Below are 18290 nucleotides of genomic sequence, written 5' to 3'. Positions count from 1 at the left end.
TTCTGATTAGGTTCCCTTGTACACACGGCGTCAAAGTTGACCATCAGAGCCCGTTTTTGAACATGACGTCTTTGCGTATTATTGGCAACTGTTACGGTTATTTTAACGCCACTGGTGGACAAAATATTATAAATTCTACAGCATTCTACGGAATTTTTTTTCCTTTAAGCTGATATAAAATTTATTGTTTTACGCCGAAAAATGTTTGAAAAATGGAAAGAAAATTGTCAATTTTGTGCAAAATTTGACGTTCAGTTTAGCCGCTTTAAGGCCGAAAAATGCGGCTAAACTGAACGTCAAATTTTACGCAAAATTGACAAAAGCTTTTTCATGTTGTTTGGATAAGCATAATTACGAACAAATGTATCTTTTGTTTGTGGTGTTCAGACAATTCAAGCTTTTCAATGGTGTTTGGATAAGCATAATTACGAACAAATGTATCTTTTGTCAGTGGTCTTCAGACAATTTAAGCTTTTCCATGGTGTTTGGATAAGCTTAATTACGAACAAAGGTATCTTTTGTCTGTGTTGTTCAGACATTTTAAGCTTTTCCCTGTTGTATGGATAAGCATACGAACAAATGTATCTTTTGTCTGTGTAGTTCAGACAATTTAAGCTTTTCCATGGTGTTTGGATAAGCAAAATTACGAACAAATGTATCTTTATGTCTGTGGTGTTCCGAAAATTTAAGCTTTTCCATGGTGTTTGGATAAGCATAATTACGAACAAATGTATCTTTTGTCTGTGGTGTCCAGACAGTTTTAGCTTTTCCATGGTGTTTGGATAAGCAAAATTACGAACAAATGTATCTTTTGTCTCTGTGGTTTAGACAATTAAGGCTGTTCCATGGTGTTTGGATCAGCATAATTACGAACATTTGTATTTTGCCTTGTCTGTGGTGTTCAGACATTTTTTATAGACAACTTAAGCATTATCCTGAACAAATGTCGTATTTTGACTTTGATGTTAATTGGCTATTAAGACGTTATATAATATGTTATATATTATGAAACTAAAATAAATATATCGTCTGTGGTGTTCAGACTTAAAAAGATTTTTTTTAAAGAACAGGTGAATCATTTTTAGGTATTTACTTAAAATAAAAACATACACAAATAAAGTAAGCAAACCTCTTATCACACTATTTTTATCTGCTTAATAATAATATCCACAACTCACTTCACTTTAAAGTCCGAAATAAAAACAAAATTGACCGTAGCTGCTAATGCCTCGATATGACCACTGGCTGCTGATAGCTGCGTCTTCTCTCTGTGGGGCCCATTAGTGAGTTTATATGTAGGATAAAATTCCAGTAAACCGTATTTCCGAGATACGTTCTTCTTTTTACTCTCTTTTTATAGGCCATATTTTCTATGATATATTGTGTAGCAATCTTTAGTAAAAAAACAACAACAAAACTAGAATTGTTCTTCCCGCAACCCACTGAGCTGCTTGCTACTGGTGTATCAATGAACTGTTATTTTTGCTTTCTATGAAGGAAGGTATTATTTCATGAAAATAACGATTTGGGACTTTCAAAGCATTTAAACAACTTTGCAAACAATATTTTAATGATGTGTAGCTGGAATGTAACAATACTGCAGAATGAAGAACTAGTTTCTATAGCGGTTTTTATCCGGAAGTGGATAAACCTGTAACGCCCGTGAAGAAAAGCTTATTTTGACAATATTTAGCTGCGGACTCAATTTGTACACACGAACATAGTTTTACTCATCGGAACTATTGCAATGGTCTCAGAAATATTAACACAGCCCTGAACAAGCAATGTATACAAAAATTGTTGTTATGTGAAAATAATATTATTAAACTGTAAACAAAGATCGATACAATATTAAACTAAATAAAATCTTAATAAAAAGATAAGTATGAATTCAATTTATACTTATAAGAGCCTATTATGAATTTCACATTTTAAATCTGTGTCTGTTTTATAATGTAAGATTATAATTTGTATAATGATGGGATAGTGATGTTCTTGAAAACATCATTTGTACTAGCAGTGTTTGTTGATAAAATATTTGCTCGTAAGTACAGTAATGTAATAATGCATTGTCATAATTAACGGTTTAGGTGTAAAATTGAATTCATTATGAAGTTCAAGTCATGATTTCGTGTAATAAAAAGCGTGAATATTTTCAGCTTTAATCTTGACTTCATAAAGATTAATTCGTGAATATGGTACGTTTCAATGTTACCACCTTTCGTATTTTTTTTTCCTTTAGAGGTACTTTACTGCATGTTTGATACTTTGATACATTTTAAATTTTCCTAAAATTAATCATTATTTACTTTTATAGGCATGATTTACTATTTGTTCTTCTTATTGCAAAGAATATAATAGAGTTTATGAGTTTAAAGCGGTTTTGTTCTTTTTTGACCGTATCAATCCGAATATTTTAGTCTAAAAATAACCTTCGAAAGAGAGTCACTGGTGCATACCGTATCTATTCAAATCACAACAGAGAAAGAGGAAGTTTTGATCAGGTTTATTCGGGAGTGATTATTCAGGTATTTAGGTGTTTATATATTATATCTTTTGTTTGTTTTGGTGAAAGTTAAGTGATATTTCTTGAATTTCTTAATTTTCGCCTTAAAAGTTTTTAAACAGGAATAACGGATATTGTAGTAATTTTTTTAATTTAATTATAGGTCTTGCATCTTTTTGTTTAAGCTTAATTGTACATTTAAAATACTGCATGATACACTCGATATGTCTAACATATTTTATTGTAATGGATACAAATTACGAACAAAAAAAAACATACATTTTAGTACTATTCTGGTTTTTAAGCTAAAGATATAATAAAACAAAAAGAAGAAGAATGAAAGCAGCATCGTTTAGTTAATATGCTAAAACATATGTATTCTTGTAAGTTGATCACATTATTATCTATCAATAAAATTCTCACTTTTAGATTTGCCTAAATGAATACGGAATAATGTTTCTTAGGGAAACAACATTTATACTAGTATTGATTGTGGATATGGTATTTACTGGTAAGTTATTTTACTTCATGATTTGTACTGTAAAAATGCAAATGTGTGAATTGCTGTTAAAACATGTTCTTTTAATTTCGATTATTTCGAATGCATCTATAATAAAATGTTGACTTTTTAAAGTTTATTTTTTTATTATTGTTAATCTTTTGTAGTCGGGGTTAGACTTTTTAGTTTTTTTAAAGATCTGACATAGCATATTCTTTACATTGTAAATGTGGATATATTAATAACTAAGAAAGTGTAAATATGGCAAAGAAATATATATTAACATAATGTTCTGTTGGCTACCAATCATGCTTTGGTTCAACTTGCACAAGTTGTGAATCATCTTACTTTTTATCAAATGTGTTTTGTTTGCCATGTCCCGACAATTGTGAAAGATGTAATAGCTACGATGACTGTACTTTCTGTAAGCCAAACACCTTTGGTTTGCTTACAAGATGTAATTATATATAACTAAACAAATGTAAATAGGCAAAGGATTATATATTTACAGAATGCTCTGTTGGCTGCCAATCATGTTCTGGATCAACTTGTACAGATTGTGAATCATCTTACTTTTTATCAAATGGTTATTGTTCACTATGCCCCGACGATTGTGAAAGATGTAATAGCTACGATGACTGTACTTCATGTAAGCCTAATAAATATGGTTTGCACGCCAGATGTACTTTTAACTGTGATGGTAATTGTATCAACAGTGAATGTCAAGATGATACTGGATATTGTACTCAATGTGAGCCTGGTTTCTATGGAAATCAATGTCAACATAATTGTAGATTATGTAAAAATGAACGTTGTGATTTACGTACATGTTTGAGCGGTTGTAGAGCTAGTTATTATGAGTATAAAACCGGTACCGAAACAATATGTCAAACCTGTCCGCCAAATTGTAAACATTGTACGGATGGGAACACGTGTAATATTTGCAACGATGGTTTTCATCTCTATAAGTTAAATGACAACGTTCACTGTGTGTCATGTTTGTCAGAAATGCAATGTCCAGACTGTATTATTCAAGGTTGTAGCCAGTGTCAAATACACAATGATTCGTTAGTCTGCGCTGATTGTCCAGAAGGACAAGTATTCAATGGTCAAACATGCGGATCACACACATCATTGTGCTCAAAAGAATGTTCTACGAATTGTGATAGTACTGGAATATGTCAAGGAGAATGTAATGAGGGCTGGACTGGTGGAAAATGCTCCGAAAGATGTAACAGTCAATGTTTAAAGTGTTCAAAAGATAACGGAAATAGTTGTCTACTGTGTAAAGGTAATTATTACTCAACCGATTGCAGTTTAGCCTGTAACCCGGCATGCATAATAAAAAGTGGTAAACATACATGTGAAAATACAAGTGGATATTGTTTAAACGGATGTAACCAAACATTTTGGGGCGATACTTGTGAGCAACCTTGTCCTGGTGGATGTAAAGATCTTAAATGTGATAGAAACAACGGTACATGTACGAATGGATGTAAGGATGGACTATCTGGATATAAATGTACTCAAACTATCAACATCGGTAAACAATTTGCATATGATAACTGTCATAAAGTAATTTTAAAATAATTAATTTATAAGTAACTCATTGATTAAATCAAATTCATTATTACCATAAATATTGCATATTATTATTCACTCTTATTGTAGTGGCATAACAGGGATATTGGAAATACTTGTTTTGCCTTGTTTAAACGTGAAAGTATTACTTTGGACTTTGGTAATTATTACGTGCAAACGTAGTAGTAAAATTAATACGTTTGAGGATTTTTACTTGCGTAAAGTAACAATAAGATATAATACGCACTACTGACAACTAACTTATTCTCACTAAATCATAATCATAGTAAACATAGATATATAGTCATTATGTTTCGCCATTGAATTGCATTATGGTATCATTTAAGAGATATTTATCAGTGATCAGAAAGACCATTCTAGTCATTTTAGTTGGCCAGCTCGGGAATCAAACCCTCAATGTTGAGATAACAAATTTTGCGCTGTAACAGATTAAGGTGCGCGAGCTTACTTGATATAGACGACTGTTTGTATAGTTTACAAATTGTTCCAGTAATGATTAGACTATTGTGAAGGTAACATATATATTACACGTCAATGTTATATCTACAGAAACATCAGTGACAACAACAACGACTACAACATCAGCCGAACCTGAAACCCAACAACAATCATGTGCACGGTCTGAAGATAAAGTTAATAATTTTGCCATTATATATTTCTCTGGATTCGGATCTTGTGTTGCCATAGAAGTATTTGCTGTATTGTTTTACCTTATAAGACGAAGGTGAATGTTTATTTACAAATTTTATACTATACAACATGCTTGTCTTGAATGCATTCTTACTGATGAATTTAATGGAAACAATAATAATAATAATAAGCACAGTGTTATGTTAATGTTTTTCTTCATGATTAAATTGATACGCTTGTATTTTGAAGTTAATTGTGTCGGTTGATCACTGGTTTGCTTTTATACGTATTACTTAAAATCGACTTTTATAATAATTATAAATTCTATTTTTTAATACAGGTATCTGGGAAGTAAACGCCCAAAGACAACAAACCTAACGTTGACATTCCAACATATTATAACACTAGAACTGATTTCGGAACTGTAAATGCTGAGTCAGCTGATGCGACTAATAATTACGAGAGTTTGAGTAATAACAGGACCACGAATAATGTATACAATGGTAATTGTAATGTGTTTACTTGATTTACCTAGAATTATGATAATATTAATTACCTGATGTCATTATTGTTGTTCACAATTATTATTATTATAATTATATTTTTAATTATTATTTTTACTATTATTATTATGTTTATTATTATTCCTATTATTATTATTATTATTTTTATTATAATTTATTTATTTATTATTTATTTATTTATTTATTTATTTGTCTACATATTTATTTGTCTATTTTCAGATCTAGGAACAGCATTGTCATCGACGTAGGAGAAATGAGTTTTAGTGATTTCCTAGTGATTGATGCATATTATTACCATCCTTATATAATCACTTTGAAAACGGCTTGTATTCATAATAAGCTAGTTATATAACTGAATAAAACTATATTTCATTCTACCAATATTTTAACATGTGAATTACGACTAATGTGTTTTTCAAAATTACTGTACCTTGTTATTCTTTATAAACGTTTTTTTCTCGAATACTTTGATCCTGTCTTTGCATTATGATATTTAAACTTATATCTAATAACAGCATATTTTACGTTATATGTTTTATAATGTGTGCTGATAACATGTATAACATTGTTCTTGAAAATGGTATAATTTAAACTAGAAATGTTTGTTGATCAAGTATTTGATCGTAAATACTTCTGCATGATAGTTCCAAATTAATTTATTCTGTTTACCTACAAATGAGACTACTATACAATTTGGACAGGTCTTTTACATTGAATGCATCTTTAAATATTTTATTTAAAATTACGAAATATATGATGCTAACAATTGGCTGAACGTCAATTTTTTGACATTTGGTCATACTGATATCTTTACTTTAAGAAAATAACAGTTAAAACAGCTATAAGTGTATATTTCAAAACATATCATTTAAATGTGTTTTAATTAAGATTTGTATAATTGGTTTTAAGAAAATTTATTTGGCTTTCAATCTTGATCACATGTTCGACATCTTTAAGTTATGGTCATCTTACTTTTTATCAAATAGTTATCGTTCATTGTGCTATATAGATTGTTAACATTGCTTTAATAACTGTACGTCATGTAAACAAAAATTATATGTTATTCGTGTAAGTTAAACTTTTACCAGTGTTGATAATTGTCTTATAGTAAATAAATAGAGGATCCGGCATATTGTTATCAAGCCAAGCATTTTTTCTATGAGCATATATGCAAGTTTGTAGATCTGGGTATTATCAGTATAAAACCGGTTAAAAAACAGTATATAAAAGTTTCGTTAAATTGCAATCATTGCTCGAATGTCATGTCGGAAATGGTTTTCATCTCAATTATTCGATGGCAATGAAAAGGGATTCCCTGAAGAAGAACGCCAAAGAACCTGTTCATGTACGGAACTAAAAGTGCTGGTTACTGTCCCTATCCCTTAAGTAGAAAATAAAGACTCAAATGCTCAAAAGAAAATGATTGAAATATATGTTTACATTGCAATGGTGACATTATTTTACAGAATGTAGTTAAAATAGAGGAAACGGAATGATTAAAGAACGCCCAAAACCACAAAATTGAAAATGTTGCAGGCTCTGTTTGATTGCGCCTGTTCATTGACGATACTTGAAAGTGCAAGTTACCGTCCACGCCTCTTAGCACCGGCTTAAGCAGAATTTAACATTTAAACATGAACATGGTGAAATTTTGAATTTAGAAACATCCGCAGATGTGTTCACACGGCGGTTATCATGGAACATTTAATGTAACACGTTAATGCCATTCCATATTTGCCATCCATTATGTTCAGTAAGGGACAATAAAAGAACATGTTGACATGCAGATGGATAGTCCTAAAATGAGTGTATACAAAGCTCTTGGGGCGAAACCTGAAATATGTCAGATATGTGTCAGGAAACATGTAAACACGTACTGAAGGATGCAAAGATGGATATCTGGTAGATATATATTTTCGAGATAGTACAGGGGTTCGAGTATGTATATATCTGTTTGTATAAACAAGTACATTTTATGGATATAATAATATTTGTACAATGAAACATTTTTAGATAAAGTATTGATACAAAAATTCCATAGATTTAGAAAATTATAGCACCTGATAAGCATTCAGAAGAAATACTAACATATTTGTCAATAAAAATGCAATGCCACAGAGTACACACGTTTTTAAACCCTAACTTGATACAAATACTTTCCTGAATTTCTGAAAAGTATAAATAAAATTAATAATCCGAAATTCCATGAAACATTATTTTAATTAGGCTCTACAGTTCTTGCATGAAACTTCAGGTGGTATAAATATTAATGCAAGTAAATTTACTAAAGTTATAACCACATCTACGTCACAGATAGCTGACTAGATCCCCTGTCCTTTTACTGACATTATGCTTATGCTTATACTTTCTTTCCTATTTCATTTCATCCATTTTAATGTCATACTTTTAGGTAGTTTTGTTTAGTCACTTTACAGCAACATTTAATTTTTTTTCTTACTATACAAAAATTGTTTATTTTCAGAATGTATTGCTTGATTAAATTGCGAATGTGCTTCTTTATAGCTTTTTTTATACTCCTACCTAAATCATTACATTATTCATCTACGTCGTGTGAAATTTCAGTCAGGAATTCATTTTTATACTGAGGTATCCACTTATCCACTACAGGAGCGTAGTTTTTCTTGTCACGTGATACGCTATTCGCACGTACAAATATTACAGGCGCGTGATGGGGAAAAAATGTAAAATTCTGTACATTGAAATAGTAAATATACAATAAATACATTTATCAGTAAAACAACACGACTTTCACAGTTATGTGTATAGCATGTACATTGATCGGTATTAGCATCTTTACTAATAACGGAGGTCAAATGCTTTCTTATCCTTGATCAGTCGTTGCTTGTGGTTAATATTCGTCCACTAAAATGTCCGTTTGATCTCATAAGCGTGACTAATTTTATTTTACCCATGCTTGAGATTAAATCACACATACCCACGAAAAGTATCTCGTGCCCACGACTGAATTATCTCGTGTGCACGATTTAGTAACTCGTGGCAACGACATAGTATATCGTGCGCGCCACATAATTATCTCGAGGGCACGACTTAGGAACTGGTTGCCACGGCATAGTATCTCGTGCGCACGAGATAAATAACAAGAGGGCCATGATGGCCCAAAGTCGCTCACCTGTATATAGGCCCCCGGAGCGGGGCGCAGTTTAAACCCCAGGGCTTTTATTTGAACAAACTTGGTTGACACCCATTAGAAGATTTTTTATGTATATATATCTATGTCTATATATATATATTTATATATATATATATATATGTATACATATTATGGATATATTTATATATATATATATATGTATGTTATTTATATATATGTATGTATATATATATATATATTATATATATGTGTGTGTGTGTGTGTGTGTGTGTGTATGTATGTATGTATATATATATATATATATATATATATATATATATATATATATATATATATATATATATATATATATATATATATATATATATATATGTATATATGTATATATATATATATACATATTTTTATATATGTACATACATACATATATATATATATATATATATATATATATATATATATATCCATGCATACATATATATATACATACATATATATAAGATATATATATAAATTACATATGTAATATATATATATACATATATATATATATATATATATATATGTGTATGTATGTATATGTATATATATATATAATATATATATATATATATATATAAATTACATATGTATATATATATACATATATATATATATATATATATATATATATATATATATGTATATATATATAATATGTATATATCTAAAAAAAAAACGTCTAGCTAATGAATGAATGAATGACCCCGGGGCGGGGCCAATTTTGACCCCAGGGCTCTTATTTGAACGAACATGGTAGACATCCATTAGAACATGTTTCATGCTAAATATCTTAGCTCTAGCTCTTTGCATTCTTTAAAAGAAAATTTTTTAAGTTTTTACTATATGCATATAGGGGAAATCAATGACCCCCTGGGGCGGGGCCAATTTTGACCCCAGGGCTTTTATTTGAACAAACTTGGTAGACACCTATTAGAAGATGTTTCATGCTAAAAATCTTAGCTCTAGCTCTTTGGGTTCTTTAAAAGAAGATTTTTTAAGTTTTTACTCTATACATATAGGGAAAATCAATGACCCCCAGGGCGGGGCCGATTTTAATTCTAGGAACAAAATTTGAACAACTTTGGTTTTGGACCTATAGATGATACCATAGACCAAATATCAAAGCTCTAGGCCATTTACTTTCAGACCAGAAGATTTTTCAAGTTTTCACTATATGTATATAATGAAAATCAATGAACCCCGAGGGCGGGGCCAATTTTGACCCGAGGGCCATTATTTGAACAATCTTGGTAGAGGTCTACTACACAATGTTTCATGCCAAATATCTAATCTGTAGCCTTTGCCAAATCAGAGAAGAAGATTTTTTTAGATTTTACTACATACATATAAGGAAAAACCTATGACCCCCCTGGGCGGGGCCAATTTTGACACTAGGGACAAAATTTGAACAACTTTGGTAGAGGACCCATAGATGATACCATATACCAAAAATCAAAGCTCTAGGCCATTTACTTTCAGACCAGAAGATTTTTCAAGTTTTCACTATATGTATGTAATGAAAATCAATGACCCCCCAGGGCGGGGCCACTTTTGACCCTAGGGCCATTATTTGAACAATCTTGATAGAGGTCTACTACACAATGTTTCATGCCAACTATCTAATCTGTAGCCTTTGCCAAATCAGAGAAGAAGATTTTTTTAGATTTACCTATAGACATATAAAGGAAAAACCTATGACCCCCCGGGGCGGGGCCAATTTTGACACTAGGGACAAAATTTGAACAACTTTGGTAGAGGACCCATAGATGATACCATATACCAAAAATCAAAGCTCTGGCCCATGTACTTTCAGACAAGAAGATTTTTTAATTTTGTGTTTTTTGAAATCCTTTTCTGGCCCTGTGACCTACATATGCAACAGACCGGAACCATTTGAACAACTTTGAAAGGGGACCACCCAATGATCATTTCTGTAAAGTTTGGTTGATGTGCAGTCATTGGTTTCAGAGGAGATGTTGTTTATGTGAAAAGTTGACGACGCACGACGCACGACGCACGCCGCACGACGCACGACGCACGACGACGGACGACGGACACAGGGCGATCACAATAGCTCACCCTGAGCATTGCTCAGGTGAGCTAAAAATGCACACACACATTTCACCTCTGTGCCACAGTATGAAACTGTTTATAATCATTTAAGTTCATTTTAGAATTTTACTTGTCCATGTTTCATTTCAAAATATCAAAACATACTTGTGATAACCCCTAATGATTCCGAAATAAACACTATATATTACTCCTATTATATCCCTAAATACGAGTAGTGAAACTTTTTCTTTCCCGTTTAAAAAAAGCTTGTCGACACGTATGAACGATTCCTTGCCCAGAGACCGCGCCTCCATGGAGTTGTAACCTAGTAAGTGCAAGTTCGAATCTTGGACAAACCTGTTTCTTTTCATAAATTGATTTTTATTATATCTTTTAACTGTATGAAACATATATCCTCTTATATAAAATATTAAATGCATATTTTTCGCGGATCAATGGATAAAATAAGGAAAAGGATAATTATACTATTAGATTGTAGCCGATTGGACCTTATAACTTAAATCTTTTAATGATTGAATATTTTGAAAAGCCATACAAACCATCACGCACTGCAAGTGTAGGAAAATGATTTGTTTAATAATTATAAAATTGATAGCAAATGTTTATATTTTTCTATAAAAAAGGTAATGTCGATTTCTGTTTGCTGTTATATATTTGTACCTGTTTTAATATTTGTTATTACTCATGCGTATAGTGTATACACGTGTTTTCGTTTCTATATCTTATAATGATTAAGAGAAAGACAGTTGATACTGCTGCTGGAACCTGTTGTCCATGACTTTTGCCCTTACTTAAAATTGTTAAAATAATGTACTTAAACTGTTTTCAAAGGGCGATGAAATATCATTAAACTAAATAAAATCTGAATGAATAGATATGTATGAATAAAATTTATTACATCTTATAACAGCCTATAATGACTTTAAAATTTTAAATCTGTATCTTTTTTAATGTAAGATTATAATGTGTATAACCATGGGATAGTAATATTCTTTAAAACGACATCATTTGTACTTGCAATGTTTGCTGATAAAATATTTGCTCGTAAGTATTATAATGTAATAATTTATTATCAATATTAACATATCAAGTATAAAATTGAATTCGTGATGAATTTCAATTCATGATCCATGCAATTAAAATCGTGAATATTTTAGTTCAATCTGGGATTCATGAAGATTTATTTGTGAATATGGGAAGTTTCAATTTTCACACCTTTTGTAAGTATGTTAACATTTAAAGTACTTTAAAAACATGTTTGATATTTTGAAACATTTTAACTTGTCCTAAAGTACATTATAAATTTACTTTTATAGGCATGATTTACGATTTGTTCTTCTAATTGCAAAGAAGTTAATAGAGTTTATGAATTAAACGCGAGTGTGTTTTCATTTTTGACCGTATCAATCCGATTAAGTTTGCGTATAAAAATAACCCTTAAAAGGGAGTCGCTGGTGCATATCGCAACTATTCAAATCACAACATTGAAAGAGGAAGTTTAGAACCTGTTTATTTGGTAGTGATTAATCAGATTTTTATAAGGTATTTATATATTATATCTTTTGTTCGTTTTAGTATATGTTAAGTGATATTTCTTAATTTTCGTGTTTTTAACGAATAACAAATATTGTAGTTATTCTTTCAATTTAATAATAGGTCTCGCTTCTTTTTGTTTAAGCTTAATTGTACCTTTAAAACTCTGAAAGATACATTAGATATGTCTAACATGTTTTATTGTAATGAACACAAATTACGAACACAAAATACATACCTTTAGTACTATTCTGGTTTTTAAGCTATATATAACAAAACAAAACGGAGAAAAATTAAAACAGCATCGTTTAGTATTGCTAAAACATATGTATTTCCGTAAGTTGATCACATTTTTATCAATAAATAGAATTCTCACTTTTAGTTTTGCTTAAATGAATCCGGAATAATGTTGCCGAAGGAAACGTCAGCATTTATACTAGTGTTGTTTGTGGATATGGTATTTACTGGTAAGTTATTTAATTTTATGATTATTTCTACTGTCTGAATATAAATGTGTGAATTTCTGTTAAAATATTTTCTTTAAATTAGCTAAATTCATCTATAAAATGTTGAATTTTTAAAGTTTATTTTATTATTATTCCTTATGTTTTAGTTTAGAATTTTATAATTTTAATAAAAAAATCTGACTTTGCATATTTTTTTTCTTTACATCGTAAATGTGAAATTATACATGTATATCCAATATATGTAAATAGGCAAAGAATTATATATTTACAGAATGTTCTGTTGGCTGCCAATCATGCTCCGGTTCAATTTGCACAAGTTGTGAATCATCATACTTTTTAACAAATGGCCTCTGTTCACCATGTCCCGAAAATTGTGAAAGCTGTAATAGCTATGACGACTGTACTTTATGTAAGCCAAACAAATTTGGTTTACACGTTAGATGTACTTTCACCTGTGAAGGTAATTGTCTAAACAGTGAATGTCAAGATGATACTGGAGATTGTACTCAATGTAAGACTGGTTTCTATGGGTTTGTTTGTCAACACAATTGTAGTTTATGTGAAAATGAACGTTGTGATTTACGCACCTGCTTAAATGGTTGTAAAGCTGGCTATTATGAGTTTAAATACGGTGCCGAAACATTATGTCAAACTTGTCCGCCAGATTGTAAACATTGTACGAATGGAAAAACATGTTTTAGTTGCAATGATGGTTTCTACCTCTTTAAGTTTAATGACAATGTTCACTGTTTGTCATGTTTCCAAGAAAACCAATGTCCGGACTGTTTTATTCAAGGTTGTAACCAATGTCAAATACGCAATAATTCCTTAGTATGTGCTGATTGTCCAGAAGGACAAATATTCAATGGTCAATCATGCGGATCACTCACATCATTGTGCGTAAAAGAATGTTCTACGTATTGTGATGATGGTACTGGAATATGTCAGGGAGAATGCAATGAGGGCTGGACTGGTGAAAAATGTTCAGAACCATGTAACAGCAAGTGTTTAAAGTGCTCAAAAGATAACAGAAATAGTTGTCTACTGTGTGTTGGTAATTTTTACTCAACCGATTGCAGTTTAGCTGGCGACCCCGCGGCCATGCATATGGAAACGGTAGTCAAACATTGAACATAGCCAGCGGATATTGTCATGAAGGATGCACACACAACATTTTGGGGCGACAACCTGCGATAATCCTTGTCCTGGTGGATGCAAAGGACAGAAATTGATAGAAACAACCGGTACATGTACGAATGGTGTGTTAGTGGACTGCTGGAGATAATGTACTCAAAACTATTAACAATGCGTTAACCAAGTCGGTACATATGATTACTGCCATAGTTCCTTTTGAAATAATTCATTTATAAGTGAGACATTTGGATTTAAGCAAATTCATGCTTACCATAAATATTGAATATTTTTATTTATTTGCTCTTTCTTTTTTTGAAATTATAAGGATACTGGAAATACTGTCTGCTCTTGTTTACAAGTATTAGTATTACTTCGGACGTAAGTAAATGTCCACCTAGTAGCTTATACATGTAATAACGTTCCAACGTTATAATTCATGTAAAGTAACAATGTGAACACACATGCGCACATAATACTAACTTTTTCGCAATGAATCCAACTCAAAATAAACATAAATATTGGATAGTCATATTTTCTCGCCATTTATTATGGTGACATTTAAGATATATTGGATATGATTAAATTGTCATGTGAGTATGTGATTATATTGTGATAAAAAAGAAATATGTTGTTAGGATGACTGGTGAATATATTTAGACCTTTGCAAGATGTGCCGAAAAGGAATCGGTAATATTTGTAAAAGGTGTAATGACAAAATTTACTCTTTTCATTGAAGTGAAGTAATTAAATGTTCCTAGATGAGTTCTGTACTTGCGTTTATTTATACTCGCCACCGGTTGCCCGTATGGGAGGGTTCTCCAGAAGAGTACTAATTATTTTAGATTTTGATGGATAGTGCAATATACAGATAAAGAAAGGTGACCCAATTCCAGAAGCTTACCTTGGTTCTTCAGCGTGTTATGTGCTCATACAAGGAACCACGATTTCACGTCTCATCTGAAAGACTATTTTAGTAATTTTAATTTTTAATTTGGACAGCCCGAGAGTCGAACCCTCAATGCCAATATTACAAGTCTCGCACTTTAACCGATTGCCCAGTGCGGGCTGGCTTGATCTTACATTATTGTTTGTGTACTTTTGGCGGAGAAATACTTTCAGGAATCATTAGAGCGTATTTATGACAATGTCCATTACACGTCAATGTTATATCTACAGAAACATTAGTGTCGTCAACAACAACATTAGCCGAATCTGTAACCCAACAACAAACATGTGCACGATGTGAAGATAAAGTTAATAATTTTACCATTGGTTATTTCTCTGGATTCGGATCTTGTGTTGCCATAGAAGTATTTGCTGTATTGTTGTACCTTATAAGACGAAGGTGATTTTTTTTACAAATTTTATACTATACAACATGCTTGTCCTTTAGGAACTTTTACTGATGAATTCAATGAAAACAATAACAATAATAATAATTATAAGCATAGTGTTATGTAATGTTTCTTTCATAATGATTTAATAGAAATGTTTGTACTTTCAAGTTGTAATGTTGTTGTTTTTTTTTTTTTCAAAAAAATTGTGTCAGTTTTAATTGGTTTGCTTTTTCGGTATAACTTAAAATCGACTTATATAATAAAGTGTAATACTATTATAAATGATTTGATTTAATACAGGTATCTTGCAAGAAAGACGCCCAAAGATAACAAACCCAACGTTGAAATTCCAACATATTATAACACTAGAACTGATTTCAGAGCTGTAAATACTACTGAGTCAGCTGTTGTGACCAATAATTATGAGAGTTTGAGTAATAACAGAACCACGGATAATGTATACAATGGTAATTGTAATGTGTTTACTTGATTTTCCTAGAATTATTATAATTTTGAGTACTTGATGTCAATATTGTTGTTAATACTTATCTTTTTTAATAAATGTTATGTTATTTGTTTATTTATTTATTTATTTATCTTTTCTTTTACTTATTCATTTATCTATTTATTTGTCTATTTATACATTTTCTTATTTTCAGATCTAGGAACAACTTTGTCATAGACGTACGACAAATGAGTTTTTGTGACTAGCTAGTGAAAACAACAGAATGAATTGTTTCTGTCAGTCTGGATATGTGGTTTTTGGGTCGTTACCATCCTAAAGGCTTATACACTGTATACTCACTTCGGAAAGGCTAATATTCAGAATAACTAGTTGTATTAGGGAACGAAAATCTATTTCCTTCCAGCAATTTTTTAACATTTAAAATACGACTTATGTGTTTTTTCAAAATTAGCGTACCTTGTTCTTCTTTATAAACGTTTTTTTTTCTCGAATATTTTGGTCATGTATTTGCAATATGAAATTTATACCTATATCTATTTACAGCACATTTTATATTATTTGTTTCAAAATGTGTACTTTTAACATGTATAACATTGTTCTTGAAAACTATATAATTTATACTAAAAGTGTTTGTTGATAAAGTATTTGATCGTAAATACTTCTGCATGATAGTTCCCAATCAATTTATTCTGTTTACCTACAAATTAGACTGATAAAATCTGGACAGGGCTTATACATTAAATGTATCTAGAAAATATTTTAATCCAAATTATTGAGAAATTTATAATGCTAGCATTCGGCTGAACGTTAATTTTGACATTTGGTCGTTGTGATATATTTACTGTAAGAAAATAAATGTTAAAACAGCTTTAAGAGTATATTTCTAAACATAACACTTAAATGTATTTTGATAAAAGTTTGTGTAATTGGTGTTAAAAATATTTTATTGGCTTTCAATCTTGATCACATGTTCGACATCTTTTAGTTATGATCATATTACTTTTTATAAAATAGTGATCGTTCATTGTGCTATATAGATTGTTAACATTGCTTCAATAACTGTACTTCATGTAAACAAAAATTATATGTTATTCATGTAAGTTAAACTTTTACCAGTGATGATAATTGTCTTAATAGTAAATATGTAGTAGATTCGCTATATTATTATCAATCCAAGTCTGGTTTCTATATGCTGATCTGGGTATTATCAGTATAAAACCGGTTAAAACAGTATATAAAATTTTCATCAAATTGCAATCATTTCTCGAATGTCGGAACATGTTAATTATACAATGATGGTTTTCAGCTCTATAAATTTGATGACAATGAAAAAGGATTCCCTGAAGAAGAACGCCAAAGAACATGTTCATGTACGGAAATAAAACTGCGAGTTACTGTCCCTGCCCCTTAAGTAGAAAATAAAGACTCAAATGCTCAAAAGAAAAGGATTAAAATATTTGTTTACATTGCAATGGTGACATTATTTTACAGAATGTAATTAAAATAGAGGAAACGGAATGATTAAAGAACGCCCACAACCACAAAATTGAAAGTGTTGCAGGCTCTGTTTGATAGCGCCTGTTCATTGACGATACTGGAAAGTGAAAGTTACCGTCCACGCCTCTTAGCATCGGCTTAAGCAGAATTAACATTTAAACATGAACATGGTGAAATTTTGAATTAAAAAACATCCGCAGATGTGTTCACACGGTGGTTATTATGGAACATTTAATGTAACACGTTAATGCCATTCCATATTTGCCATCTATCATCTATTATGTTCAGTAAGGGACAATAAAAGAACATGTTGACATGCAGATGGATAGTCCTAAAATGAGTGTATACAAAGCTCTTGGGGCGAAACCTGAAATATGTCAGATATGTGTCAGGAAACATATAAACAGGTACTGAAGGATGCAAAGATGGATATCTGGTAGACATATATTTTCGAGATAGTACAGGGGTTCGAGTATGTATATATCTGTTTGTATAAACAAGTACATTTTATGGATATAATAATATTTGTACAAAGAAACATGTTTTAGATAAAGTATTGATACAAAAAGTCCATAGATTTAGATAATTATAGGACCAGATAATCATTAAGAAGAAATACTTAAAAATTTATCAATAAAAATACAATGCCACAGAGTACACAAGTTTTTAAACCCTAACTTGATACAAATACTTTTCTGAATTTATGAAAAGTATAAATAAAATTAATAATCCGAAATATCATGAAACATTTTTCATTAGGCTCTTCAGTTTTTGCATGTACCTTCACGTGGCATCAAATATTGATGCAGGTAAATTTACTGAAGTTATTACTACATCTACGTCACAC

At 30.7% G+C, this 18290-nt stretch overlaps 2 protein-coding genes and 2 long non-coding RNA genes across 4 annotated transcripts; all 4 read left to right on the top strand.

The window, feature by feature from the left end:
- Nucleotides 1-2401: 2401 nt before the first annotated feature.
- Nucleotides 2402-4595, top strand: LOC132752912 (scavenger receptor class F member 1-like). The gene is made up of 3 exons (XM_060743321.1): nucleotides 2402-2528; nucleotides 2936-3017; nucleotides 3517-4595. Exons 2-3 carry the CDS (start codon nucleotides 2960-2962, stop codon nucleotides 4593-4595), a joined length of 1137 nt encoding a protein of 378 aa, XP_060599304.1. The 5' UTR covers nucleotides 2402-2528; nucleotides 2936-2959.
- Nucleotides 4596-5158: 563 nt separating this feature from the next.
- LOC132752914 (uncharacterized) lies at nucleotides 5159-6039 on the top strand. Its single transcript, XR_009628873.1, has 3 exons — nucleotides 5159-5331; nucleotides 5578-5740; nucleotides 5981-6039. It is a non-coding gene; the product is annotated as an uncharacterized LOC132752914 (long non-coding RNA).
- A 5975-nt stretch (nucleotides 6040-12014) lies between these two features.
- Nucleotides 12015-14140, top strand: LOC132752911 (proprotein convertase subtilisin/kexin type 5-like). Its single transcript, XM_060743320.1, has 3 exons — nucleotides 12015-12551; nucleotides 12925-13009; nucleotides 13281-14140. The coding sequence occupies exons 2-3, from the start codon at nucleotides 12949-12951 to the stop codon at nucleotides 14138-14140; spliced, it is 921 nt and encodes a 306-aa protein (XP_060599303.1). The 5' UTR covers nucleotides 12015-12551; nucleotides 12925-12948.
- A 1023-nt stretch (nucleotides 14141-15163) lies between these two features.
- LOC132752913 (uncharacterized) lies at nucleotides 15164-17098 on the top strand. Its single transcript, XR_009628872.1, has 3 exons — nucleotides 15164-15488; nucleotides 15781-15947; nucleotides 16140-17098. It is a non-coding gene; the product is annotated as an uncharacterized LOC132752913 (long non-coding RNA).
- The last annotated feature ends 1192 nt before the right edge of the window (nucleotides 17099-18290 follow it).

The sequence above is a fragment of the Ruditapes philippinarum genome, unplaced genomic scaffold (genome assembly GCF_026571515.1).
Source record: "Ruditapes philippinarum isolate M1 unplaced genomic scaffold, ASM2657151v2 ctg6287_1_1_1_1, whole genome shotgun sequence".
Lineage (NCBI taxonomy): Eukaryota > Metazoa > Mollusca > Bivalvia > Venerida > Veneridae > Ruditapes > Ruditapes philippinarum.
The sequence above is the reverse complement of the archived record's forward strand: the minus strand, read 5'-3'. Positions and strand labels throughout refer to the sequence as shown.

Bases quoted from the DNA above. Each gene is read 5' to 3' on its own strand.
- LOC132752912 (XM_060743321.1), top strand. From the start codon at position 2,960: ATGTTTCTTAGGGAAACAACATTTATACTAGTATTGATTGTGGATATG. The intron at 3,018-3,516 runs GTAAGTTATTTT...ATATATTTACAG, and splicing joins TGTGGATATGGTATTTACTG to AATGCTCTGTTGGCTGCCAA.
- LOC132752911 (XM_060743320.1), top strand. From the start codon at position 12,949: ATGTTGCCGAAGGAAACGTCAGCATTTATACTAGTGTTGTTTGTGGAT. The intron at 13,010-13,280 runs GTAAGTTATTTA...ATATATTTACAG, and splicing joins TGTGGATATGGTATTTACTG to AATGTTCTGTTGGCTGCCAA.